The sequence below is a fragment of the Symphalangus syndactylus genome, chromosome 13 (genome assembly GCF_028878055.3).
Source record: "Symphalangus syndactylus isolate Jambi chromosome 13, NHGRI_mSymSyn1-v2.1_pri, whole genome shotgun sequence".
NCBI lineage: Eukaryota > Metazoa > Chordata > Mammalia > Primates > Hylobatidae > Symphalangus > Symphalangus syndactylus.
Window position 1 is genome coordinate 43,113,137 of NC_072435.2, and position 27,537 is coordinate 43,140,673.

Sequence of the window (27,537 nt, forward strand, 5' to 3'; positions counted from 1 at the left end):
CCCTCCTCTTCCTCCTCCTCCTCAGCCTACTGAACGTGAAGACGACAAGGAAGAAGACCTTTACAATGATCCATTTCCACGTCATGAACAGTCAAGATATTTTCTCTTCTTTATGATTTTTTTTTACCTGCGCCTGCCAGCGTACCTTATGATTTTCTTAAAAATGTTTTCCTTCTTCTAGCTTACATTATTGTAAGAATACAGTATATCATACATAGAAAGTACAAAATCTGTATTGATTGACTCTGGTTAATAGTAAGCTATAGATAAAGTTTAGTTAAGTTTAGTTTTCAGACAGGGTCTCGCTCTGTCACCCAGGCTGGAGTACTGTGGCACGATCATGGCTCACTGCAGTCCCAATCTCCCAGGCTCAAGCGATCCTCCTGCCTCAGCCTCTTGAGTAGTTGGGACTACAGGCATGCACCACCACATCCGGCTGGGGTTTTTTTGTTTTTGTTTTTGTTTTGATAAAGATGGGATTTCACCATGTTGCCCAGGCTGGTCTCAAACTCCTGGGCTCAAGCAATCCTCCCGCCTCAGCCTCCCAAAGTGCTGAGATGACAGGTGTGAGCCACCACGCCTGGTCAGGAACTCTACTTTTTGTTCAAGGTTTTTATAAACTTACGACTGCTCTTAAAAAATTAAGTCTATTAATTAAAAGAAAAATACACACACATACATCTTATATAATCAGAATTGCAAAATAATAGACCCAGGAAAAATGAATGGCAGACATGGCTCTAAGTTTACCTTGTCTTTGCACTCAGTATGTCTGTGTGGAGAAACTCCCAGGGCCTCTGCACTAAGGGAAGGTTCAAGGTAGTGGGGAGGCAGGGCGCGGTGGCTCACGCTTGTAATCCCAGCACTTTGGGAGGCCGAGGCAGGTGGATCACGAGGTCAGGAGATCGAGACCACGGTGAAACCCCGTCTCTACTAAAAATACAAAAAAATTAGCCAGGAGTGGTGGCAGGCGCCTGTAGTCCCAGCTACTCGGAGAGGCTGAGGCAGGAGAATGGCGTGAACCCGGGAGGTGGAGCTTGCAGTGAGCCGAGATTGTGCCACTGCATTCCAGCCTGGGCAACAGAGCAAGACTCCGTCTCAAAAAAAAAAAAGAAGGCAGTGGGGAATCCAGCCCCATAGCAGCAGCTCTATGTCAGGTCTGGGTGCAGTGGTGCCCTGGGGCAGAGTGGTGATCATCGTCAGCCCTGGGCCACAGCCCAAATGTCCGTAACAAATAAATAGCAATGGGCCAGGCATGGTGGCTCACACCCGTAATCCCAGCATTTTGGGAGGCCAAGGTGGGCAGATCACTTGAGGTCAGAAGTTCAAGACCAGCCTGGCCAACACGGTGAAACCCCGTCTCTACTAGACTACCAAGATTAGCCAGGCATTGTGGTGGGCACCTGTAATCCCAGCTACTCCAGAGGCTGAGGCAGGAGAATCACTTGAACCCTGGAGACGGAGGTTGCAGTGAGCTGAGATCGCACCACTGCACTCCAGCCTGGGTGACAGAGTGAGACTCCATCTCAAAAACAAAACAAAACAAAAAGAAAAGAAAAGAAACAAATAGTAATGCACGCATGCATTCTGCAGAATTCTCCCCTTGCTGGGGAGATAAGGGATCCCTGTGTCAGCTGTAGTATTAGGTCCCTTAGAGCAGGGGTCCCCAACCCCCAGGGCCATGGACAAGTACTGATTCATGGCCTGTTAGGAACCAGGTCACACAGCAGGAGGTGAGTGGTAGGCTGGCAATCGAAACTTCATCTGTATTTACGGCCGCTCACCATCACTCATATTACCATGTGAGCTCCGCCTCCTGTCAGATCAGCAGTGGCAGCATTAGATTCTCTCAGGAGCGTGAACCCTATTGTGAACTGTGCTTGCACGGGATTTAGGTTGCATGGCCCTAATGAGAATCTAATGCCTGATGATCTGTCACTATCTCCCACCACCCCCAGATGGGACTGTCTAGTTGCAGGAAAACAAGCTCAGGGCTCCCACTGATTCTACATGATGGTGAGTTGTATCATTGTTTCATTATGTATTGCAATGTCATAATAATAGAAATAAAGTGCAAGATAAACATAATGTCCTTGAACCACCCTGAAACCATCCCCCACACCTGTGCCCCGGTCTGTGGAAAAATTGTCTTCCGCAAAACCAATCCTTGGTGCCAAAAAGGCTGGCTACTGCTGCCTTAGAAGCTCACTCATGCTGCATCTTTTTTGAGAAGGAGTCTTGCTTTGTCACCCAGGCTGAAGTGCAGTGGTGTGATAGCTCACTGCAACCTCCGCCTCCCATGTTCAAGCAATTCTCCTGCCTCAGCCTCCCAAGTAGCTGGGATTACAGGCATGCACCACCACGCTCAGCTAATTTTTGTATTTTTAGTAGAGATGGGGTTTCACCACGTTGGCCACGTTGGTCTCGAAATCCTAACCTCCAGTGATCTGCCTGCCTCCGCCTCCCAAAGTGCTGGGATGACAGGCACAAGCCACAGCACCCGGCTCATGCTGCTTTTGGATCCCACATGGCCCAGGAAGGGCAGCACCTGAAAATCTTACCTGCAGTGGGTGGGAGGGTGGCTGCAGCTGCAGGTAGCACTGGCTGGGGGAGTACCAGCTGCCAAGAGAGAGGTAGCTGGGCAGGTACTGAGCCCCCACGGGCTTCCCGTTCAGTGCCATCACCTTGGTCTGAGAAGAGAAGACGCTTGGGTCAACACCCGAGTGCCGAGAGCAGAAAGGGGGTCTTGGGGATGCTTCTGCCTGCTCTGCCCAGAAGAAACACCCTCTCATGCTCCATATCCCTTTGGGGAACCCCCTCCCCATTCCTCAGGGAGTAGTAGCCAGTTGTCCAGCCCATTCTTCCTAGCACCAAGAAGCAAGTGTCCAGCTGGGCACAGTGACTCACACCTGTAATCACAGCACTTCGGGAGGCCAAGGCAGGTGGATCACCTGAGGCCAGGAGTTCGAGACCAGCCTGGCCAACATGGAGAAATCCCGTCTCTACTAAAAAAATACAAAAATTAGCCAGGAGTAGTGGCACACGCCTGTAATCCCAGCTACTCAGGAAGCTGAGGCACAAGAATTGCTTGAACCCAGGAGGCAGAGGCTGCAGTGAGCCGAGATCATCCCACTGCACTCCAGCCTGGCAACAGAGCAAGACTCCGTCTCAAAAAAAAAAAAAGAAGCAAGCGTCCAAGATTGGTCAAAGGGTAGTGGGGGTCAGGCACAGTGGGTGCATACCTATAATCTCAGCATTTTGGGAGGCGGAGGTGAGAGGATCACCTGGGCCCAGGAGTTCAAGACCAGCCTGGGCAACTTAGCAAGATCCAGTCTCTACAAAAAATTTGTGCCTGGAGATTCAGCTACTAGGGGAGGCTGAGGCAGGAGGATCACTTGAGTCCAGGAGTTCAAAGCTGCAATTAGCTATGATCACACCATTGCACTCCAGCCTGGATGACAGAGCTAGACCATATCTCTGAAATAATTTTAAAAAGAAGTTGAGCCAGGCGCGGTGGCTCACACCTGTAATCCCAGCACTTTGGGAGGCCAAGGTGGGCAGATCACCAGTTCAGGATATCGAGACTATCCTGGCCAACATGGTGAAACCCTGTCTCTACTAAAATACAAAAAATTAGCCGGGCATGGTGGCCAGCAACTGTAGTCCCAGCTACTTGGGAGGCTGAGGCAGGGGAATCACTTGAACCTGGGAGGCAGAGGTTGCAGTGAGCTGGAATCATGCCATTGCATTCCAACCTGGGCAACAAGAGCAAAACTCCGTCGCAAAAAAAAAAAAAAAAAGTTGGCCTGCCTCTGTCTCTGGCTCCTGGGAAGTAGGTAGATTCTAAATAGGGTCTAAACAGGCCACACCAGAAAGGCCAGTTGTGTGATTAGATGGCTGGGCTTTGAGCCACAGGATATCAGCCCATCTCCAGGGAAGGGAGAGGGCAGGAGATTGAGATCAGTCCCATGGCCAATGATTTAATCAATCATGCAGATGAAATGAGGTCACCACAAAAAACTTTGGACACCAAAGCTCAGGCGAGCTTTCCTGCTTAGCAATGCTCAGCTTGTGGGGATGATATATCCTGGTTCTGTGAAGAGAACACACAAAGTTTCCAATCTGGGAATTGCCCAGACCTCGCCCTATGCATCTCTCTCTTTGGTTCGTTCTAATTTGTGTCATTTTGCTATGGTAAAGCTGTAATTAAAAGGTGGTGGGGTAGTGGAATTTGCAGCCAGTGGGTGGGAAGCACAGGTGGCCCAGGGACCCCTGGACTTGCAGCTGATGTCAGAATTCAGGGTAGTCTTGTGGAGAGGGCCGTGCCCACCACCTGTGAAGTGTGGCCCAGCTCCGGGTAGCTGGTGTCAGAAGTCACTGCAATCTCCCACCTGGTAGGGGATGGGCAGGGCAGATCTCTGGTTCCTCAAGGAGTCTGAGAGATGCCAGGCTGTGGTCACTCTCTTAAAACAGGACAGTGGGCCGGGTATGGTGGCTCACACCTGTAATCCCAGCACTTTGGGAGGCCGAGGCAGGTGGATTGCCTGAGGTCAGGAGTTCAAGACCAGCCTGACCAATATGGTGAAACCCCATCTCTACTAGAAATACAAAAATTAGCTGGGCGTGGTGGGGGGCGCCTGTAATCCCAGCTACTCGGGAGGCTGAGGCAGGATAATCGCTTGAACCTGGAAGGCAGAGGTTGTAGTGAGCCAAGATTGCACCACTGCACTCCAGCTTGGGCAACAGAGCAAGACTCTGTGTCAAAAAAAAAAAAAAAAACAAAAAAAAACAAAACAGTGGCCTAGGTGACCAAACAGCTGTGCTGTGTGTTGAGCAGCAGATCCAACACAAGAAAGTGTGAACACATCTGGCTGTGAATGTTGAGTGGCAAAGGCAGTGGCGTCAGTGGTTAAAACCTTTAGGACATGGTGCCCACAGAGGACAAAGTGACCACAGTGTCCTCAGTTCCCATCTACATATTTACTCTCTGCAGGGCCACCAGGTCCACTGCTAGTTCCCAAAGCCAAGGGCTGGGACATCCTCTCCAATCCCTCCTGTTCTCCCTCCCCTGATGACGGGACACCAAGGCCTTCCGGATCTACTTCCTCAAGAGCTCCAGTTTGGAGACCTCTCTGTCCTCACCTCCTGTCTGCCTGCCTGGGCCTGCCCTGAGCCACCCCCCACTAAAGACTCTGGAGTGATCACTGGGTATCGAAAATCAGATCAGGCCAGACATGGCAGCTCATGGCCTATAATCCCTATGCTTTGGGAGGCTGAGGTGGAAGGATGGCTCGAGGCCAGGAGTTTGAGACCAGCCTGGGCAACATAGCAAGATCCCATCTCTACAGAAAAAATTATTATTTATTTATTTGCTTGTTTGTTTGTTTTTGAGATGGAGTCTCACTCTGTTGCCTAGGCTGCGGTGCAGTGGCGTGATCTCGGCTCGCTGCAGCTTCCGCCTCCCAGGTTCAAGCAATTCTCCTGCCTCAGTCTCCCGAGTGGCTGCCACAACACCTGGCTAATTTTTGTATTTTTAGTAGAGACGGGGTTTTGCCATGTTGGCCAGGCTGGTCTCGAACTCCTGACCTCAGGTGATCAGCCCACCTCGGCCTCCCAACATGCTGGGATTACAGGCATGAGCCACTGCGCCCAGCCTCTACAGAAAAATTTAAAAATTAGCTGGGTGTGGTGCTAATTACAGGCAAGCACCTGTAATCTCAGGTACTTGGGAGGCTGACTCGGGAGGATCACTTTAGCCCAGCAGTTCGAGGCTGTAGTGAGCTATGATGGTGCCACTGCACTGCAGCCTGGGCAACAGAGCGAGACCCTGTCTCTTCAAAAAAAAAAAATCAGATCACTCTTTCACCTGACACTGCCTTCCACTGAGCACCCCTGTGAGGTGGTGGAAACCACCATTGGCTCTCTCCCCAATCTCTTTCCAAAATGGCTCAATGTGGTTGAGCACTTGTGAGACTTTGATTACAGTATAATCACGGTCTGCCTCTGAACCTCCACCCATGCTGTTCCACCCGCCCAGAAGCAGCCTGGCTGACTTCCCCATGGTCAGGAGTCCATTTGGAGAGATCTCCTCGGACAAGACTCCTTTGGCACAACTGGTCCAGGCACCCTTATCTCTCTTTGACCTCCCACCCGATCCCAGGATGGCTGTGTTGTCCATCCCACTGTCTAATGGAATGTGTACTCCTGGAGGGCTGGGATGGGCTCCAGGCCCACTGATCAGGTGCCTGCACCCAGCCCGGGGGAGGCCCCAAGTCCATACCTGCTGGCTGAATAACAAGGGTCCGCGGGACTCACCCACCTCCAGCCACACATGCTGGGCTGACGTGGGGATGGAGGGGATTTCAAACCCCACTAGTCCACCCTGGGACACAACTTCACTGGTGTAGATGTTATCCTTCGGTGTCAGCTCTGCCTTAATCTGGACTGTCACCCCCTCAGCTGGGCTGCCATCGGGGTAGGATAGCTCCACCTAGAAAAGGTCACCCAAGACACAACAGAGTTAAGACTGCCATGCTCCCCAAACTGATCTGCAGAATCAATGCAATCTCCACTGGAATCCCAGCAGGCTTCTTTGTAGAAATTGACAAACTGCTCCTGAAATTCACAGGGCATTGCAATGAGTCCCAAATAGCAAAAACAATCCTTAAGGGGAACAAAAAAGGACTCACAGGTCCAGTAGCGGTGGCGTGTGCCTGTGGTCCCAGCTACTCAAGAGGCTTCCAAGGCAGACATGGAAGCTGGGTGCAGTGGCTCACACCTATAAACCCACATGAGGCCAGGAGTTCCAGGCCAGCCTGGGTAACATAGTGAGACCTCACTAAAAAAACTTAAAAATTTCAGATGTGGTGGCATGCGCCTATAGCCCCAACTATTCAGGAGGCTGAGGTGGGAGGATCACTTGAGTCTGGGAGGCTGCAGAGAGCTATGATGGTGCTACTGCACTCCAGCCTGAGTGACTGAATGAGACCCTGTCTCTTAAGAAAAAAAAAAGTTTTAAATAAAGTTGCATCCCTACCTCACACCATATACACAAACTCAAACGGATCACAGACCTAAATGTAACAGCTAAAGCTATAACATTCTTAGAAGAAACATAAGGGTAGACCTTCATGCCCTTGGACTTGGCAAAGATGTCATGAAGTACAAATTACATGTGCTGGTCATTAGTCTGATGCCATACCAGGGTATGGACAGTTCAGTGTGACACTTAAACCTCACCCATTCAGACTGGTTGGAGAGCCAGCTAGAATGAGGCAGACATGGATGTTTTAAAAGGAGCATAGATTGTAGCCTCTGAAGAACCCTAAAACAGCCCTCAGCTGTGCAGGTATTTGGTGATGGAGTGAATCAGGATTCAGCTCACATGATAATCCTTAACCACTCCCTTTTTTTTTTTTTTTTTGAGAGACAGAAGCTCTGTTGCCCAGGCTGGAGTGAAGTGGCCCGATCATAGCTCACTGCTACCTCTACCTCCTGGGCTCAGGCAATTCTCCTGTCTCATCCTCCTGATAGCTGGGACCACAGGTGTACAATACCATGCCTGGCTAATTTTTAAAAAAAGTTGTAGAGCTGGGGTCTTGCTCTATTGCCCAGGCTGGTCTCAAACTCCCAGTCTCAAGCAATCCTCCCACCTTGGTCTCCCAAAGTGTAAGCCACCAACACCTGGCCTATTTCTTTTTATTTTTTGTAGAGACTGGATCTCACTGTGTTGCCCAGGCTGGTCTCACACTTTTGGCCTCAAGTGGTCCTCTTGCCTTGGCCTCCCAAAGCACTGGGACTATAGGCATGAGCCACCATGCCCAGCCTAACCACTCCTTTCTTGAATGTAGATGGTAGGTATTTTCTGTCATATGTGAAATGCTCTGTACCAAATTTGCAGCCTTAAACCTCTTCTTCATTCACATTCTGACCCTGCACAAGGTACTTTAGTTTCTACTCAAGCTGGGGCCCTCAAAGCCAGGGACACAGAAGATGTGTCTGTGCATGGGATAGAGGTGGCTCCAACACTGGCATGGAGAAGAGAAAGGAGGTTCTGAAGCAGAGCAAGAAGGTCAGGACTCAGTGTGAGGACAGCCAGTCAGCATCACTCATGGACGGCAAAAGGGAACTGGGTGCAGGCAGACACAGGGCCAGGGGTGTGGCCTACTTTCCCCTTGCGTGACACTGGGCTCTGTTGGCCTTGCCCCACTCCTGATGCTGCAATTGGGGTGAAGATGCCCCAGGTTTGTTTTTGTTTTGTTTTTTGTGGGGTTTTTTTTGTTTGTTTTTATTTGAGACGGAGTCTCACTCTGTCTCCCAGGCTGGAGTGCAGTGGTGTGATCTTGGCTCACTGCAACCTCCGCCTCCCACATTCAAGCAATTGTCATGCCTCAGCCTCCTGAGTCACTGGGATTACAGGTGTCCACCATCATGTCTGGCTAATTTTTGTATTTTTAGTAGAGACAGTATTTCACCATGTTGGCCAGGTTGGTCTTGAAGTCCTGACCTCAGGTCATCTGCCCACCTGGGCCTCCCAAAGTGCTGGGATTATAGTCATGAGCCACCGTGCCCAGCCTACCCCAGTTTAACAGTTAAAATAAGAATAATGACTGGGTGTAGTGGCTCACATCTGCAATCCCAGCAGTTTGGGGGTCTGAGGCAGGAGAACTGCTTGAGCCCAGGAGTTCAAGACCAGTCTGGCCAACACAGCAAGATCTCATCTCTACAAAAAATTGAAAAATTGGCCAGGCGCGGTGGCTCATGCTTGCAATCTCAGCACTCTGGGAGGCTGAGGCAGGTGGATCACCTGAGGTCAGGTGTTCAAGACCAGCCTGGCCTACATGGTGAAACCCCATCTCTACTAAAAATACAAAAATTAGTGGGGTATGGTGGTGCATGCCTGTAATCCCAGCTACTCCGGAGGCTGAGGCAGGAAAATCGCTTGAACCCAGGAGGCAGAGGTTGCAATTAGCCGAGATCGCGCCACTGCACTCCAGCCTGGGCGACAGAGCGAGACTCTGTTTCAAAATAAATAAATAAATAAAAATTTTAAAACAAAAAAATTTGCTGGGTGTGGTGGATCATGCCTGCAGTCCCAGCTATCCAGGATGCTAAGGCAGGCAGATTGTTTGAGTACAGGATGTCGAGGCTGCAGTGAGCTATGATCTCACCACTGCACTCCAGCCTGGGCGACAGAGCAAAACCCTGTCTCTAAGAAGAAAACATATATAAGGATCACGACATCTGGACACCTCAAAATTTACTGTGCATAAGACTTGTGGGTGGGTGGCAGTGGGAGGGAGTGGGTGGGAGGCAGAGGCTCGTTCAAAATGTCACATGGGTCTGCACCCGTCAGTCTCAGGAGCAGGAGGTCTGCCTCTGCAGGGCTCTCAACTTAGGTCCTCAGGGGATAAAATCAACCCAGTGAAGGGCCAGGAGTGATGGCTCACGCCTGTAACCCCAGCACTTTGGGAGGCCAAGGCAGGAAGTTCACTTGAGGCCAGGAGTTCGAGACCAGCCTGGCCAACATGGCAAAATCCCGTCTCTACTAAAAATACAAAAATTAACTGGGTTTGGTGGTATGTGCCTGTAATCCCAGCTACTCGGGAGGCTGAGGCAGGAGAATCACTTGAACCTGGGAGACAGAGGTTGCAGTGAGCCAAGATGGAGCCACTGCACTCCAGCCTGGGCGATGGAGTGTGACTGTCTCTCAAAAAAAAAAAAAAATGAACCCATTGAAGAAACAGGACTGCCTTAGAGGAGTTGCTTTAATAAATGGCTACTCAAATGTCTGTCCAAGTGGAATAGAGTAGATCATCCTTTCCCGTGGAGGAAAATGTCCCCTGCCCCTCACCTGGAACACAAGCCCTCTCCACTCTCTGCAAAGGTTATGTCAGGGGATCCATTTTCAGCTGAGTCACCACTGCGGAGCTAGTGGCTAGTGGTGGTGGTTTCACGGTGGTCCTCGGGTGGAATGCAGCACAGTCACCCCCAAGTTACCTTCCCCACGTAGGCCAGGCCCGGCTTGAACTGCTTCCTCGTGTCCTTGGAGTACCGGATGTCCACTAGCTGCCTCTGCACGGGGGTGGAGTCATCGAACGCGACCTGCTGGCTCCCGTCCACACCAGTCACCATGGCCCAGATGCTGACCCTGCCCCGGAAGTGCTCGGGGACGTCCGCTGGGATCATGTCCCTCACGCAGATGTCGAAGTCCTGGGAGCCGAGGATCTGGAGGGAGGAAAAACGCAGCCCGTGCTCGCTCGGGGTTGGAGTGTCTTTGAGGGCTCTCCCTGAAACACACACCTGAGGTGCAAGACTCTTCAGCTGCTTGGAGGGCCAGGGGTCATTTGGTGGCATACGCAATCTATGCCACGGGACCGTGCAGAGGGTCCCTCACTGGATCTGGACATCATCCCAGGGAAGATGGATGTTGGCTCCATTGGGCAGAAGAGGAAAGAGGCCGGGCGAGGTGACTCATGCCTGTAATCCCAGCACTTTGGGAGGCCGTGGTGGGCAGATCACTTGAGGTCAGGAGTTCGATATCAGCCTAGCCAAAATGGCGAAACCCCATCTCTACTAAAAATACAAGAAATTAGCTGGGCATGGTGGAGGGCACCTGTAATCCCAGCTACTCGGGAGGCTGAGGCATGAGAATCACTTGAACCCAGGAGGCAGAGGTTGAGGTGAGCCTGGATTGTGCCACTGCACTCCAGCCTGGGTTAAGAAAAAAAAAAAGAGGAAAGAGATTCCCATGCTGACACAATCTCCCACAGCCCAAGCAACAGAGGGGGCATCTGAACCTGTTCAGCCCCACTCTGGGGCACCAGAACTCCCTCATTCAATTCCCATCTCAGGATCCCACTCTGGGACTTGGCAAATAATCCTTATTCAGAAAGAGCTGTGGAATAAATTACTCCATAAATGAGAGAACTAAGACAAAGACCATCAGCTAGTAGCCTCAGAGGAGAATGGCTGGGATTCTCCAAGGTGCCAGTGTCAGGAATGGGAGAGGTGGGGGGTTATGGGTTCCAATCCATGGGAGAGAAGCCTCAGAGAGCAGAGAGATGGGCCAGGCATGGTGGCGCACACCTGTAATCCCAGCACTTTGGGAGGCCAGCGGCAGCAGATCACTTGAGGTTAGGAGTTCAAGACCAGCCTGGCCAACATGGTAAAACCCTGTCTCTACTAAAAATACAAAAATCATCCCGACATGGTGGCACATGCCTGTAATCCCAGCTACTTGGGAAGCTGAGGCAGGAGAATTGCCTGAATCCAGGAGGCAGAGGATGCAGTGATCCAAGATTGCGCCACTGCACTCCAGCCTGGGAGACAGAGTGAGACTCCATCTCAATAAATAAATTAATTAAATTAAAGATATCTCAGAGATAAGAGAGGGGAACCCATCGGAGCAGATGTGTCCCAGGTGGGAAAGGGACTAAGAAGGAGCTTTGGGTGAGAGGTGGGGAGGAGCCGGTGCTGAAAGGGTTCGTGTCAGGGCACCTACAGAGGGATGGGAATCTCCAAGAAGGTGGGTGTCTGTTGTACTGTAGCCCACTCACAATGTAACATTATGCTGAAAGACCAAAAAAGGTTACAAAACTTTAAACATGTGGGAATGTAAAATAGTGCAGCCACATTGACCATTTGGCAGTTCCTCAAAAGGTTACACATGGTGTTACTCTCTGACCTAGCAATTCCGCTCCTAGGCACGAACCCAAGAGAAACAAAAATGTAGGTCCACAGAAAAACTTGCACAGGGATGTTCATAGTAGCATGAGACATAATAGCCAAAAAGCAGAAACAACCCAAATGTCCACCAGTGGATGAAGGGATAAACACATTGTGGTCCATCTGTACCAGGGAATATGATGCAGCCATAAAAAAGGAATGAAGTGTTGATCATGCTATGATGTAGATGAACATCAAAAACATGATGCTGAGTGAGAGAAGCCAGACACAAAAGGACATACAGTGTATGATTCATTCACAGAAATGTCCAGAACAGGCAAATCCACAGAGACAGAAAACAGATTAGTAACTGCCAGGGACTAGAGGAGGGAAATGAGGATTCTCTGCAAAAGGACATGAAGGATGTGGGGAAGGATGGTGGAACAATTCTAAAATTGGATAACAGCCATGGTTGCACAACTCTGCAACTATATGAAAACCATCAAGTTGTGGCCAGGTGCAGTGGCTCACGCCTGTAATCCCAGCACTTTGGGAGGCCAAGGCGGGCAGATCACGACGTCAGGAGATCGAGACCATCCTGGCTAATACAGTGAAACCCCATCTCTACTAAAAATCAAAAAAAAAAAAATTAGCCAAGCATTGTGGTGGACACCTGTAGTCCCAGCTACTGGGGATGCTGAGGCAGGAGAATGGCGTGAACCCAGGAGGCGGAGCTTGCAGTGAGCCAAGATCGCACCATTGCACTCCAGCCTGGGCAACAGAGCGAGACTCCATCTCAAAAAAAAAAAAAAAAAGAAAAAAAAAGAAAACCATCAAGTTGTACGCTCTATATGGGTGAATTGTATGCTATGTGAATGATATCTCAATAAAATTGTTTATGTTTTTATTTTATTTTAGAGATGGGATCTCACTATGTTGCCCAGGCTGGCCTTGAACCCCTGAGCTCAAGAGATCTTCCTGCCTCTGTCTTCCAAATATTAAGCGCTGGGACTCCAGGCAATAAAATTAGTGTTTATTAGTGTTTTTTTGTTTTTTGTTTGTTTGTTTTTTGAGGTGGAGTCTCGCTCTGTCACCCAGCCCATGTTGGCCAGGCTGGTCTTGAATTTCGAATTCATGACCTCAAGTGATCTGCCCGCCTCGGCCTCCCAAAGTGCTGGGATTACAGGCGTGAGCCAACATGCCCCGCCAAATTGGTGTTTTTTTTAACTTTACGTACAGTAACCTGCGAGGAAACACATCAAAATATCGATAGTGGTCGTGTCCACCTATTGGAGAACAAGTTATCTTTATTTTCTTCCTTTTTATATTTTCTAAAGTCTCTATATTCAGCCAGCAGGAATTTTATCATCAGAAAAATCCCTGCCATACAACTGTTTTAGAAAGTAAAACAGCGGTGGCTCACACCCATCATCCCAGCACTTCTGAGGGCAACGGCGAGAGGATTGCTTGAGCCCAAGAGTTCAAGACCAGCCTGGGCAACATAGTGAGATCCTGTCTCTATTCAAAAAAATTTTAAAGGCAGTAAATAAAATAATAACAATAAAAGAAAGTAAAATAAAATGCGTGATCGTGGAGGTGAACCTGGGGGTTGGGTGAAGGGGTAGAAGGGGTCCCTGTTTCTCACCTTGGTTGTTCTGAGGACAGGGCGTCCCACCTCGTGGCTGTAGTACCCCACACCATTAACAGTCATGTTGATCGTTAAGGCACCAGCCACAGGTTTCCCAAAGGTATACCTGGGACAAAAGGATAAAGCATGCTCAATTTCACAGCCAAGATGGCAGGGAGGGCCCAGCCTCAGGAAGGCCAGGTTGGCATAGTGTGGCCACCAGTACAGTGACAGATGCAGCTCCCTCCGCACCCTGCATCCTGTTGTGACAGCCCTCCCTGCAGCCTGGAGTCGGGACAGAAGATGCCAAGGCCTTCCGATCCTCTGCACCAAGCCTCCAGATGGACAGAAAAAGAGACCGAGGGTCAGAGAGGGACTCTGGAACTGAGAAGGCTAGGTTGGTGCCACCTGTGGAGCAGAGTAGTGCAGAGGCACGAGCTACTGTGGGTCCCTGAGAGGCACCTGAGCCTAAGCGCCCTATTAAGCTCAACTTTGAGCCAAGGACCAAACTTCTCTGAGCCTCAGTTTCCTCACCCAGAGAACGGGACTCAAACTACCCTCTCAGGGGTGATGGTGAAACTTAAATGTCTGTATGTCACTCCTGATGCAGAGGGAATGCTGGTAGATGGGGAACAGGAGCAAAATGAGAGAGTGCAGGCTGGGCATGGTGGCTCATGCCAGTAATCCCAGCACTTTGGGAGGCCAAGGTGGGCAGATCACTTGAGGTCAGGAGTTCGAGACCAGCCTGGCCAACATGGTGAAACTCTCTCTACTAAAAGTACAAAAATTAGCTGGGTGTGGTGGCACATACTTGTGATCCCAGCTACTAGGGAGGCTGAGGCAGGAGAATCAATTGAGCCCGGGAGGCAGAGGTTGCAGAGAGCTGAGACTGTGTCACTGCACTCCAGCCTGGGTGACAGAGCAAGACTCCATTTAAAAACAAGGACCAACCCCTCTCGGGTCAGCACGCTGGCTGGGGGTGCTGTTTGATGCCAGGGAGGCCTGCAGAGGGCGGGGAGCAGCCTTGGGGGATGGGGGAACACGGTGGGGTTGGGAGGGGACGCCCTGGGGAAGGGAGATGCTAGTGCAGGAGAGGCACACCCTGGAGGGTAGGGCATTCTTTGGGGAGGGGAGACCCTTGGGGAGGGAAGATCTTAGAAGGGAAGGGCAGGCCTTGAGGAAGGAATGCACAGCGGGAGAGGGGCATGCTTTGGAGAGACAGGGGTGTGCTCACAGGGGTGGGGACACCAGCATGGGAACAAAGACAGGCAGTGGGTAGAGTGCAAGAGACTCATGTGGCAGGGAGACACCCAGTACGAGGGAGGGAGGGAGTGGGGCACATGGCACCCTTGGGGGAGCAGGAAGGCCATGGTAGAAGTGTCTGCCTATAGGAGGAGGGGGAAGCCCAGTTGTGGGGGAGATGGAAGGGGAGGGCAGAGGAGGGGCCCAGGGGGGAGGGAGATGCTCTAGGGAGAGGGGTACACTCCAGGGAGGGGGCGCCCCCAGGGGAGGGGCATGGGAAAGGGTGATGCTCTAGTGGGTGGGCACAACCTGGGGAGGGGGCACCCACAGGGGAGGAACCCAGCGGGGAGGGAGATACTTTAGAGGGAGGGGGACACCCCAGGGAGGAGGCGCCCACAAGGGAGAAGCCTGGGGGGGAGGGAGATACTATAGGGGGAGGGGGCGCCCACAGGGGAGTCACAAAAAAGGGAGATGCTCTAGGGGAGGGGCACACCCCAGGGAGGAGGGAACCAGGAAGGGAGGGGCACACCCATGTGGGAGGGAGGGAGGGAGGCAGCAGAGGGGAATGACCTTGAGGGAGCAGCGTGATGGCTGGGGAAGGAGAAGGGCCCCCGCAGTGTGCCCCAGGGGTCCCTCTTTCTCACCTGGCCTGAACAGTGCCTGTCTCACAGGCATCCAGGTCTCGGATATACCGGGGCGGGTCAATCAGGAGCTCGAACTTGGGCGACACTGAAGAAAGCAAGCAGAGAGGAGGGGCTGGCTTCTGTCCCTAAGGTGGCCTCAGGAGCCCTGACACCGGTGCAAGGTGTCTGCAGGACCACAGCACCCGGCCGCCACCGAGGTTGACACTGTATCCATCCACACCACTTTGCTGAGCAGCCCTGGGGATTTTGCGGGCTGCATCTATTTCTAATCTTTGGGGGACTAGGACCCCATTTTCCTCAAGGGGCCTCCTCCTGTCACTTTTAAACCACATGCTTAGAGTGTGGCAGATTCCAGCCTATCCCAGGGTGGACACGAGGCAAGGAGGCTCCTCCCAGCCCCTGTGACCCTGGGAGCAAACAAGGGGCATCCCCAGGGTGACTGCAGGGGAGAGCTGATTTCTCCATTTGCTTCTGGACTCAGCCCTGGGAGTGTCAAGCCATCTTGTCACCAGGGGCGGAGGTGACACCTGGAGCAGCCAGGAAAACCAGAAAGAATCGAGTCCTGAGAGAACTCTTGTAGGAGCCTAAGAATCTTTTCTTTCTTTCTTTTCTTTTCTTTTCTTTTTTGAGACACATTGCCGCTGTGTTTCCCAGGTTGGTGTGCAGTGGCACGATCTTGGCTCACTGCAACCTCCTCCTCCTGGTTCAAGCAATTCTCCTGCCTCAGCCTCCCAAGTAGCTGGGACTGCAGGCACATGCCACCACGCCTGGCTAATTTTTGTATTTTTAGTAGAGACGGGGTTTCACCATGTTGGCCAGCCTGGTCTTGAACTCCTGACCTCTAGTGATCTACCCAACTTGGCCTCCCAAAGTGCTGGGATTACAGACATTAGCTGCCGTGCCCGGCCACCTTTTTTTTTTTCTGAGACAGGGTCTCACTTTGTCACTCAAACTGGAAAACAGTGGTGCAATCACAGTTCACTGCAGCCTTGATCTCCTGGGCTCAAGCAATCCTCCTGCCTCAGCTTCCCGAGTAGCAGGGACTCCAGGCACGTGCCACCATGTCCACATAATTGTTTGAAAGTTTTGTACAGACAGGGACTATGTTGTCCAGGCTGGTCTCAAACTCTTGGCCTCAAGTGATCCTCCCGCCTCGGCCTCCCAAAGTGTTGGGATTACAGGTGTGAGCCACCACCATGCCTGGCTTACAATACTTTTTTTCTATAAAAGGCAAGAGTGCACTTTGGGAGGCTTAGGCTGAAGGATTGCTTGAGGCCAGGAGTTTGAGACCAGCCTGGGCAACATGGCCAAACCCTATCTCTACTAATACAAAAATTAACCGGGTGTGGTGGCTCACACTTGTAGTCCCAGCAACTCAGGAGGCTGAGGAGGGAGGATCACTTGAATTTGGGAAGTCAAGGCTTCAGTGAGCCAAGATCACACCACTGCACTCCAGCCTGGGTGATGGGCGTGAAACCCTGCCTAAAAAAAAAACAAAAACAAAAACAAAAAGTGTAGGACCATCCCCTGAAACTATATACTCAGCCATCACGAGCCCTCAGTAAATGGGGACTCATGTCATCCTCCACCTCTTCACTGCCATCTTCACCAGTTTCTTTTCTTTTTTTTTTTGAGACAGAGTCTCGCCCTATCACCCAGGCTGGAGAGCAGTGGTGCGATCTTGGCTCACTGCAACCTCTGCCTCCCGGTTCAAGTGATTCTCCTGCCTCAGCCTGCCAAGTAGCTGGGACCACAGGCACACGCCACCATGCCTGGCTAATTTTTGTAGTTTTAGTAGACACGAGGTTTCGCCACGTTGGCCAGGCTGGTCTCAAACTCCTGACCTCAAGTGATCCGCCCACCTGGGCCTCCAAAAGTGCTGGGATTACAGGCAAGAGCCCCTGCACCCGGCCTTCTTCACCAGTTTCTAAGGTTTCTCCCAGATCTGAAATCCCAAGACCCCGAGATTCTCCAACTTACCATACTTCTGAACTTCAAAAGACTTGTTGTACGAGTGGCCTTGCATTTCAACAAAAATGAACCATTCTCCCAACACAGGCTGGTCGGACAAGGGGAAACTCATGTTGGTGATGCCTGTGTGAAGAGAGACACCCCTTCATGCCTGGGAACGGGCTTTTTCAGAGAGCCACGGACACGGTGAGGAACGGGAAGAGGGAGCCAGGACCCTGCTGCTTCTCCTTCCCTGGGCAGCCCCCCAGGAGAACTGGAGACCACAGAGAAGCTGGCGGGGTCTGTGCAGAGCAGGACCCTGCAGGATCAGGCCAGCAGAGCAGGTCTGAGATCCCGGCGGGCTTTGAAGGGATGCAGGAAGAGACTGGACCTGCGGTTCCTGGGACAGCCTTGCAGCCAGAGCCAGGGGCAGGCAGTGAGCTGGACAAACGAGGGAAATGAGCCAGCCCGGCTCATCCACTCCATCGCCCCCCACCCGAGTCATTTCCAGCCTGGGCACTACTGACACCTGGGGCCGCATGGCTCTCGGGGTGGAGGCATCCTGTGCACTGTAGGATGCTGAGCAGCATCCCTGGCCTCCACCCACCAAAGGTCAGTAGTACCAATGCCCTCTACAATATAACGACCTAAAAAAGTCCCCCAGACATTGCCAATAGCGCCCCTAGGGGGCAAAGTCACCCCTGGGTGGAAATCCCAGAGAGAGAGAGAGAGAGAGAGACAGAGAGACAGAGAGAGAGAGAGAGAGAGAGAGACAAGACAGACATGGTCTCCTGCCAGGATAGGGTTTCTCAGCCTCAGCACTACTGACATTTAGGGCCAGATCACTCGTTGTGGTGTGGGGGAGTCCTGTGCACTGAGGGGTGCTGAGCATCATCCCTGGCCTCCACTCACCAGATGCCAGTTGGACCCCTTGTCTTCCACAAAAGTCCTGACAAGCCAAAATGTCCCCAGACATTGCCATTGTCCCCTGGGGGCAGAATCTCCCACCCGACCCCACACCCCTCCGTGAGAACGACCCCCCTAACTGAACGAGAACACGCACACACTTTAGAACAGAGCACTCTCTCCCCCAAACATCCCCCCAGAAACAGCATCAGCCGCTGACATGGGAGCTGTCATTTGCTTTGCACCTGTGCCTCTGAGCCCCGTCCGCAGCTCTGTTTTCACTGGGAGCCGTGGAGGAGTTGGAAAGGGCACACTGACTCCAGGCAGTGCCAGGGGATCTTCCACTCCTGAGTGTGACACGCTCCACTTGTCCCCAGTGATCATATGGGGAGGGCCATACAGGGAAGGGACAGGGAGAGTGGTTCCCCTGGGTCTCATGACAGAACCCAAAACCCATAGCGGCGCCCACGGCTTCTCTCAATCACATTGGAGTCAGAAGATGTGACGGCTAAAACGGTTTTTTCCCCCACATATTCAGACAAAGTGAGCCTTTGGTGGTTAGAGGACATTTGGGGATGTGTGTCCTGAGAGCATGTTTTGTAAGGGGTCTGTGGCCAACTTTGCCAAATGCTCCCTGAGAGAGGGACACAGTCACCCTGGTTGAGAATCATGGGTCTATACACATCCCAAAGAGTTTTTTTTTAATTTCTTTATTTTTTTGAGACAGAGTCTTGCTCTTTTGCCCAGGCTGGAGTGTGGTGACATGATCTCAGCTCATGCAACCTCCATCTCCCGGATTCAAGCGATTCTTATGCCTCAGCCTCCTGAGTAGCTGGGACTATAGGTGCCCCCCACCACACCCGGCTAATTTTGTATTTTTAGTAGAGACGAGCTTTCCCCATGTTGGCCAGGCTGGTCTTGAACTCCTGACCTCAGGTGATCTGCCTGCCTCAGCCTCCCAAAGTGCTGGGATTACAGGTGTGAGCCACCAAGCCAGGCCTCAAAGGGTTTTTTTAAACAGGAGGTTGACCTCTTCGCCAACTCTGTGCTCTTAAGATCAACTCAGCCTAGGCAACATCTTGAGACCCTGTCTCTACCAAAAATTTTAAAAATCAGCTGAGCTTGGTGGCACATGCCTGTGGTACCAGCTACTTGGGAGGCTGAGGTGGGAGGATCACTTGAACCCAAGAGGTAGAGGCTGCAGTGAGCTATGATCACGCCACTGCACTCCAGCCTAGGTGACAGAATGAGAGAGAACCTGACTCTTGAGAAAAAAAAAAGTTTTTTTGGAAAAGATCAAGTCCATTCTCTTCCCTGGCTCTTACCAATGTCACCCCTGCTCTCAGCACTTGACATCTCTGTCCTGTCCCCTGTCTCCAACCTCACTCCCATAGACATCCACAGCCCTTCCCATACATTGGCTCCCTGCCTGGGACATGCTTCCTGGCCCCCTTGCTTTGCCTGGTTGTCCCCCATTCCTTCTTTGTTGCTGAAAAGGATCTTCCTCCAGGCAGCCTTCCAGGATTGCCTCTGCCACCCCAGGCTGGGATACAGCCCCATTTGCCCTCCCTGAGTTTTGAACTTCTTCCTAGCACTCATCACAACTGACATTATCCAGGCTGTTTAGTTCATGTTTGCTTCCCCCATTGGGTTGAAAGCTCACCCCATGGCAGTATCTATGTGGTGCCCAACAAATAGCTGCTGATACAGAGAGAGCCATCAAGTGAACGAGAGGGAATAAAGAAGGCAGACAGGGAAGATGGAACAGAAGAAAAGAGGCTGAGGCCAGGCACGGTGGCTCACGCCTGTAATCCCAGCACTTTGGGAGGCCGAGGTGGGCGGATCACATGAGTTTGGGAGTTCGAGACCAGCCTGGCCAACATGGTGAAACACTGTGTCTACTAAAAATACAAAAATTAGCCAGGCCTGGTGGCACGTGCCTGTAATCCCAGCTACTTGGGAGGCCGAGGCAGGAGAATGGCTTGAACCCAGGAGGTGGAGGTTGCAGTGAGCTGAGATCATGCCACTGCACTCCAGTCTGGGTGACAATAACAAGACTCTGTCTTAAAAAAAAAAAAAAAAGAAGAAAGAAAAGAAAAAGGAGAAGGAGGAAGACGAAGAAAGAAGAAGGAAGGAGGAGGAGGAGGAAGGGAGGAGGAAGGGAGGAGGAAAGAAGAAGGAAGAAGAAGGAGGAAGAAGAAGAAAAAGAAGAGGAAGAAGAGGAGGAGGAGGAGGAGAGGAAGAAAGAAGAAGAAGGAAGAAGAAGGAAGATGAAGAAGAAGAAAAGAGGCTGAGACCCAAGACAGGAGACAGAAGGAGGAAGGGTCACCAAGAGACCCCCGCGATCCTGCCTGTGGCTCTACTGTTACCCCATTTCTGGACAGCCCGGGTGTGTGCATGGCCGTCCCCAGACTCCCCACATCCTACCTATCCCCTGCCCTCTCCTGGGGCATAGCACCCCTCACAGCCAAAGCAAAGTGGGGTATGTCAATTACAGTCCTTCTAGTCATAGGAAAAGAAAAAAAAAAAGCAAAGTCCTTTCTGACTTCTAGCTGGAAAAGAAATATCTCATGCAATGGAGATGACAAAATCTGCAACCTACAGCAGGAAGAAGGTGGGAACAGGCCAGGCGCGGTGGCTCATGCCTGTAGTCCCAACACTTTGGGAGGACAAGGCAGGTGGATCACCTGACGTCAGGAGTTGGAGACCAGCCTGGCCAACATGGTGAAACCCCGTCTCTACTAAAAATACAAAAAATAAGCTGGGTGTGGTGCCGTGCACCTGTAATCCCAGCTACTCGGGAGGCTGAGGCAGGAGAAGCACTTGAACCAGGGAGGCAGAGGTTGCAGTGAGCTGAGATTGTGCCACTGCACTCCAGCCTGGGTGACAGAGAGAGACTCCATCTCAAAAAATAAAAAGCAAGGTGAGAACAGGTGCCCCAGTATTCCAGAAAGGTCTTGAGTTCTGAGCAGGAGCCCCGCCTGAGTCCTGGGCACAGAGAAACGTGGGCAGAGGGTCCAAATCCACAGGGAAGGCACTGTGGGCCAGGCTCAGGCTCCCAGATCCAAACCCATGGCATCCTCACCTCCCAGGTGGGTACCTGCCCTCCACTCCTCCTTGGTCCCCTCCAGCTGGGGCAGCAGTGGGGGTACGTTAGGGAGGGGGCCTGGACAGAAAATATTCTATTTTCCTGGAAGGTTTATCACATCTGCAGCCCCCAAGCCACAGAGGAAGAAACTTACCACAGCAGAATGGCTTCAGGTGTCTCCACTCTATCATCCGAGAGCCTCGGGGGTCCTGTTGGTGGTGGAGGGGGACAGACACACGGAGTGAACTCAGGCTAGCCTAGCGTGTGCCCAATGTAAGGATTTTTCCAGTCCTCTCTCTCAGGCATGTCAACCATGCAGCGAAGGTCCCAAGATTAATCATTAACCCCAGGGCAAAAAAATAAAAATCTCTGTATAGGGAAGGATTTGAAAAGCAGAAAGGGGCCAGGCGCAGTGGCTCACTCCTGTAGTCCCAGCACTTTGGGAGGCCAAGGCTGGCAGATCACGAGGTCAAGAGATCGAGACCATCCTGGCTAACACAGTGAAACCCCGTCTCTACTAAAAATACAAAAAATTAGCCGGGCACGGTGGCGGGCACCTGTAGTCCCAGCTACTCAGGAGGCTGAGGCAGGAGAAGGGTGTGAACCCAGGAGGCAGAGCTTGCAGTGAGCCGAGATAGCGCCACTGCACTCCGGCCTGGGTGAAAGAGTGAGACTCCTTCTCACCAAAAAAAAAAAAAAAAAACAAAAAAAAATGCAGAAGGGGACGGGCTGGGCCTACCTCCTCATTTAGGGAGCTGTGTGCAAACCTAGAAATGGACATGGCTGGGCATGGTGGCTCACACCTGTAATCCCAGTAGTTTGGGAGGCCAAGGCGGGCGGATCACCTGAGGTCAGGAGTTTGAGACCAGCCTGGCCAACATGGTGAAACCTCCATTTCTACTAAAAAAAGATACAAAAAAAATTAGCTGGGCGTGGTGTCACATGCCTGTAGTCCCAGCTACTCGGGAGGCTGAGGCAGGAGAATCGCTTGAATCCGGGAGGCAGAGGTTGCAGTGAGCCAAGATCAGCACCACTGCAATCCAGCCTGGGTGACAGAGTGAGACTCCATCTCAAAAAAAAAAAAAAAAGAAAAAGGAAAGGGACAGACACATACACAGCCCATCCCAGGGTGGACCCAGGGACCAGGACAGAAAAGGCCGGGTCCCAGCCTTGTAAGGCACAGCGGCTCAACCCAGAAGGCAGATCGTGAGCAAAGACAGACCAGATCTTGCAGAAGGTGGGCTACCCGGGCCCCAACTCCAAGCCGAGGAGGGACAGAGGCCACTCACCAGGACGTAGGCTTCCAGCTGTAATGAAGACACAGATGCAGTGAGCAAATCTTCCAGCAAACCCCAAACCCTTCCAACACACTCATGCATCACTCATGCATGGCCTCAGTCCCCAGGACAGGCAGTCGCTGTTATGGGTTAAACAGTGTCCCCCTAAATTACATCCATTGAATCCTAACCCCAAGTAGGGTCTTTAGAAAGGGACCCTCAAAAGGGGAAACCAGGGCCAGGCACAGTGGCTTATGCCTGTAATCTCAGCACTTTGGGAGGCTGAGGTGGGTGGATCACGAGGTCAGGAGATTGAGACCATCCTGGCTAACACAGTGAAACCCCATCTCTACTAAAGAATAGAAAAAATTAGCCAGGCGTGGTGGCGGGCACCTGTAGTCCCAGCTACTTGGGAGGCTAAGGCAGGAGAAAGGCGTGAACCCGGGAGGCAGAGCTTGCAGTGAGCCAAGATTGCGCCACTGCACTCCAGCCTGGGTGACAGAGCGAGACTGTGTCTCAAAAAAAAAAAAAAAAAAAATGGGGAAACCAGGCAGGCACTACTTGAACCACTGGACCCTGTTAATGTCCCCAGCAACACGACAAACCCATGCTAGGTGCCTCCTGATACGAGGCACTGGGAAGGATCCAGTATCACTTCTGTGGATCCTGCCCAAGATTCACAGACTGAACTTGGTCACAAGGAACCAGAAGACCATCCTACCAAGGGGCGTTCTGCAAAACAACTGCCTGGACTTGCCAAAAATGTCAATGTCATGGAAGACACAGAAAGGCAGTGAGGAACTAATTCAAATTAAAGGAGACCAAGAGACATGATGATTAAATGCAACAAATGACCCAGGATCAGATCCTGGACCAGCAAAGAAACATGCTATAAAGGCTACTATTGGAACAACATGGATTTTATATTAGATATTATTATTGTGTCAATGTCAAAATTATTTTCGTCCTCTTTTTTTTTTTTTCTCTTTTTTTTTGGTTTTTTGTTTTTTGTAGAGACAGGGTTGTGCTTTGCTACCCGGGCTGGAGTTTAAGTGGCACAATCACAGTTCATTTTGGTTTTTTTAGAGACAGGGTTGTGCTTTGCTACCCGGGCTGGAGTTCAAGTGGCACAATCAGAGTTCATTGCAGCCTCGAACTCCTGAGCTCAAGAGATCCTCCTGACTCAGCTCCCCAAGTAGCTGGGACTACTAGCGCATGCCACCATGCTCGGCTAATTTTTATTTTTTAATTTTTTTGTCAAGACAGTTTCACTATGTTGCCCAGAATGGTCTCGGGCTCCTGGCCACAGTGATCTTCTCGCCTCAGCCTCCCAAAGTGCTGGGATTATAGATGTGAGACACTGTGCCCAGCCTCAAAATTTTTAAATGTGATGATCCTCCTTGAGTTGTATAAGAGAACATCCTTGTTCTTAAAGGATACAGGCCAAGTGTTCAGGGCCAGAGAAGCAAAATATCTGTAAGTTACTGTCAAATTATTTATCATTAAAATAATTCTGTAAGTATATATACATATACAGACAGAGAGAGAGTGCTAGTCAGAAAGCACATAAATATGGCCAGGTGCGGTGGCTCACACCTGTAATGCCAGCACTTTAGGAGGCTGAGGCGGGTGTATCACCTGAGGTCAGGAGTTTGAAACCAGCCTGGCCAACACGGTGAAACCCCATCTCTACTAAAAATACAAAAATCAGCCGGGCATGGTGGCACACGCCTGTAATCCCAGCTACTCAGGAGGCTAAGACAGGATAATTGCTTGAACCTAGGAGGCAGAGGTTGCAGTGAGCCAAGATCGCACCACTGCACTCCAGCTTGGGCGACAGAGCAAGACTCCATCTCAAAAAAAAAAAAAAAAAAAATTAGCCGGGTGTGGCGGTGGGCACCTATAATCCCGGCTACTCGGGAGGCTAAGGCTAGAGAATCACTTGAACCCAGGAGGCAGAGGTTGTAGTCAGCCGAGATCGCGCCACTGCACTCCAGCCTGGGCAACAGAGCGAGAGACTCGGTCTTGGGGGAAAAAAAAATCAAGCGACAGTCCAGGGCTACCTAAAGCCCTCAAAGGCATTCCTTGTTGAGGGGCAGTGGGCCAGGCACGCCCACCAGCCTTCCTCTGTCACAAAGGACTCCCTGGGGTTCTCCGGGGGGCATGGAACCATGAAATAAAATAGAAAAGAGAAGGTCTGGAGAGAAAGACCAGTTTCCGATGGTGGCCCTGGCCAGGTAGTCCCAAGTGGGCGCGCTCCGGGCCCGCGGTTTTAGAAGCTGATCTCACCTTCTCGTTGACAGGCCTCAGATCTGGAGAGACGGTGAAGATGCTTACGAGCACTGGAAGAAAGAAGAGAGGCGTGTGACACCTCCAGACCGTGGCCGGCCCTCCCTGCGTCCGTTCTGGCCACTCACCTCGGTGCTGGGGTCTGTACACAGGCTTGTCCGTCTGGATGAACACAGAAGCGCCCCGGCCGTCCACAGTCACCGAGGTCTGGTTGTGAAAGAGGGGCCCCTCCTCTGCCTGCTGGCCGCGGCCCCACACTTTCAGAAGCGCCTGGCCCCGGAGGCCCGTGGGCACCTGCAGGCAGAGGAAGGAGCTTTGGGACAAGAATTCACCCTGGAATGGGCCGAGATACTGGGAAAGGAGTTTGGAGGTCTAGAATGGGGGAACTCACCCCAGGAGTGACAGTGCCCCAGGGGGACACTTGGCAGTCTCTGGAGATGTTTTGGGGTGTCATGGCTTTGGGGGTGGGGATTGCTACTGTCACTTGAGAGGGGAATAGAGAGGCTGCTCAACATCTTACAGAGCACAGGACACCCCGCCCTTGGCAAACTGCCCCAAAGATCTTTTTTTTTTTTTTTTTTTTGAGACAAGGTCTCACTCTGTCGCCCAGGCTGGAGTGTAGTGGCACTATCTCAGCTCATTGCAACCTCTGTCTCCTGGCTCAAGTGATTCTCCCACCTCAGCCTCCTGAGTAGATGGGATTACAGCTGTGTGTCACCATGCCCAGCTAATTTTTGTGTTTTTAGTAGAAACGGGGTTTCACCATCTTGGCCAGGCTGGTCTTGAACTCCTGGGCTCAAGCAATCCATCTGCCTCGGCCTCCCAAAGTGCTGGGATTATAGGCATGAGCCACTGCACCCGGCCATATCTTTTTTCTTTCTTTCTTTTTTCTTTTTTTTTTTTTTTTTTTTTTTGAGACAGGGTTTATCTCTGTTGCCCAGGCTGGAGTGCAATGGTGCAATTATGGTTCACTGCAGCCTTGGCCTCCTGGGCGCAAGCAATCCTCCCATCTCAGCCTCCCAAAGAGCTGGGACTACAGGCATGCACCACCAAGCCAGGCTTATTTTGTTTATTTTTGGTAGAGACAAGGTCTCACTCTATTGCCCAAGCTGGTCTCGAACTCCTGGGCTCAAGTGATCCTCCCACCTCAGCCTCAGATTACAGACATGAGCCACTGTGCCAAGCCTGCCCCAGGTATCAGCCATCCTGAGGCTGAGAAACGCTGGTCTAGTTATGGAGCCTTCTCTTCTGACTCAACAGAGTTGCAAAGCTGTTTTCTCTCATCACCACTGGAGAGTTACAGGAACTGTCTCCCCTCTTGCCAAGTGAATTCAGACTGTGAGCGGTGGAAGGAGACCTGGATCCCTTGATATACATATGTACATGTCCAGATATATCTATCACGTTATATGTGTCTGTGTTTGCCTCACTCTAAAATCGCAGCACAGGCCGACCACAATGGCTCACACCTGTAATCCCAGCACTTTGGGAGGTTGGGGTGGGCGGATCACCTGAGGTCAAGAGTTCGAGACCAGCCTGACCAACATAGTGAAACCCCACCACTACTAAAAATACAAAAAACTAGCCAGGCCTGGTGACATGTGCCTATAATCCCATCTACTTGGAAGGCTGAGGCAGGAGAATCGCTTGAACCCAGGAGGCAGAGGTTGCACTGAGCCCAGATCGCAACACTGCACTCCAGCCTGGGCAACAAGAGTGAAACTCCATCTCCAAAAAAAATAAACAAATAATACAAATAAAATCACAGCACAAGCCAGGCGTGATGGCTCACACCTGTAATCCCAGCACTTCGGGAGGCCGAAGCGGACTGATGGCTTGAGGCCAGAAGTTCAAGACCAGCTCAACCAACATGGTGAAACCCCGTCTCTACAAAAAATACAAAAAAAATTAGCCAGGAGTGTGGCAGGTGCCTGTAGTTCCAGCTACTCTGGAGGCTGAGGCACACAAATCACTTGAACCTGGGAGGCAGAGGTTGCAGTGAGCTGAGATCACACCACTGAACTCCAGCCTGGGTGACAGAGCAAGACTCCGCCTCAAAAAATAAAATAAAAATCACAACACATATACAGTGCATGACTCCATTGATCTGAATTGTCCAGAAAAGGCAATCCACAGAGACAGGAATCAGATGGGCGGTTGCTAGGGGCTGGGAGAAGGGAGTGGGGAGTGACTACTGATAGGGAAAAGGTCTCCTTTTGGGGTGATGAAAATGTTCTGGAACTAGATGGGGGGGCATGGCACAACCCTGTGAATGTAGTAAATGCCACTAAATTATATGTTTTAGAATGGTTAGATGGCTTTTTTGTTGGTTTGGTTTTTTTTTTTTTGCCATACAGATGGGGAAAAAAAAAACCACTTCAGTCTTCAGGATGGAGCCTACACTACACAACTCCTTCCTTCCTTCCTTCCTTCCTTCCTTCCTTCCTTCCTTCCTTCCTTCCTTCTTTCCTTCCTTCCTCCCTTCCTCCCTTCCTTCACTACACATTCCCTCCCTCCCTCCCTCTCTCCCTCCCTTCCTTTCTTCCTTCCATCCTTCCTACACTACACATTCCTTCCCTCCCTCCCTTCCTTCCTTCTTTCCTTCTTTCCTTCTCTCTCTCTCTCTTTCTTTCTTTCTCTTTTTGTGTTTAGAGACAATATCTTGCTCTGTCACCAGACTGGAGTCCAGTGGTGCGATCAGAGCTCACTACAGCCTCGAACTCCTGGGCTCAAGCAATCCTCCTGCCTCAGCCTACTGAGAAGCCAGGACTGCAGGCCTGCACCACCATGCCCAGCTAATTTATTTTATTTTTTGGTAGAGATGGGGTCTCGCTATGTTGCCCAGGC

General features: G+C 51.3%; 1 protein-coding gene across 1 annotated transcript in view; it reads right to left on the minus strand.

Annotated features, from left to right (window-relative positions):
- CPAMD8 (C3 and PZP like alpha-2-macroglobulin domain containing 8) overlaps positions 1-27,537 on the minus strand; it is a 135,654-nt gene that overhangs the window by 95,296 nt on the left and 12,821 nt on the right. Inside the window, exons 4-13 of the mRNA XM_055239131.2 lie at positions 24,819-24,984; positions 24,691-24,743; positions 22,414-22,431; positions 21,279-21,333; positions 17,161-17,274; positions 15,181-15,265; positions 13,313-13,421; positions 10,000-10,227; positions 6,320-6,490; positions 2,562-2,690 (exon numbers count right to left, since the gene is read on the minus strand). Of these exons, the coding sequence (XP_055095106.2) occupies positions 2,562-2,690; positions 6,320-6,490; positions 10,000-10,227; positions 13,313-13,421; positions 15,181-15,265; positions 17,161-17,274; positions 21,279-21,333; positions 22,414-22,431; positions 24,691-24,743; positions 24,819-24,984 (1,128 nt within the window). The remainder of the gene's footprint in view (positions 1-2,561; positions 2,691-6,319; positions 6,491-9,999; positions 10,228-13,312; positions 13,422-15,180; positions 15,266-17,160; positions 17,275-21,278; positions 21,334-22,413; positions 22,432-24,690; positions 24,744-24,818; positions 24,985-27,537) is intronic.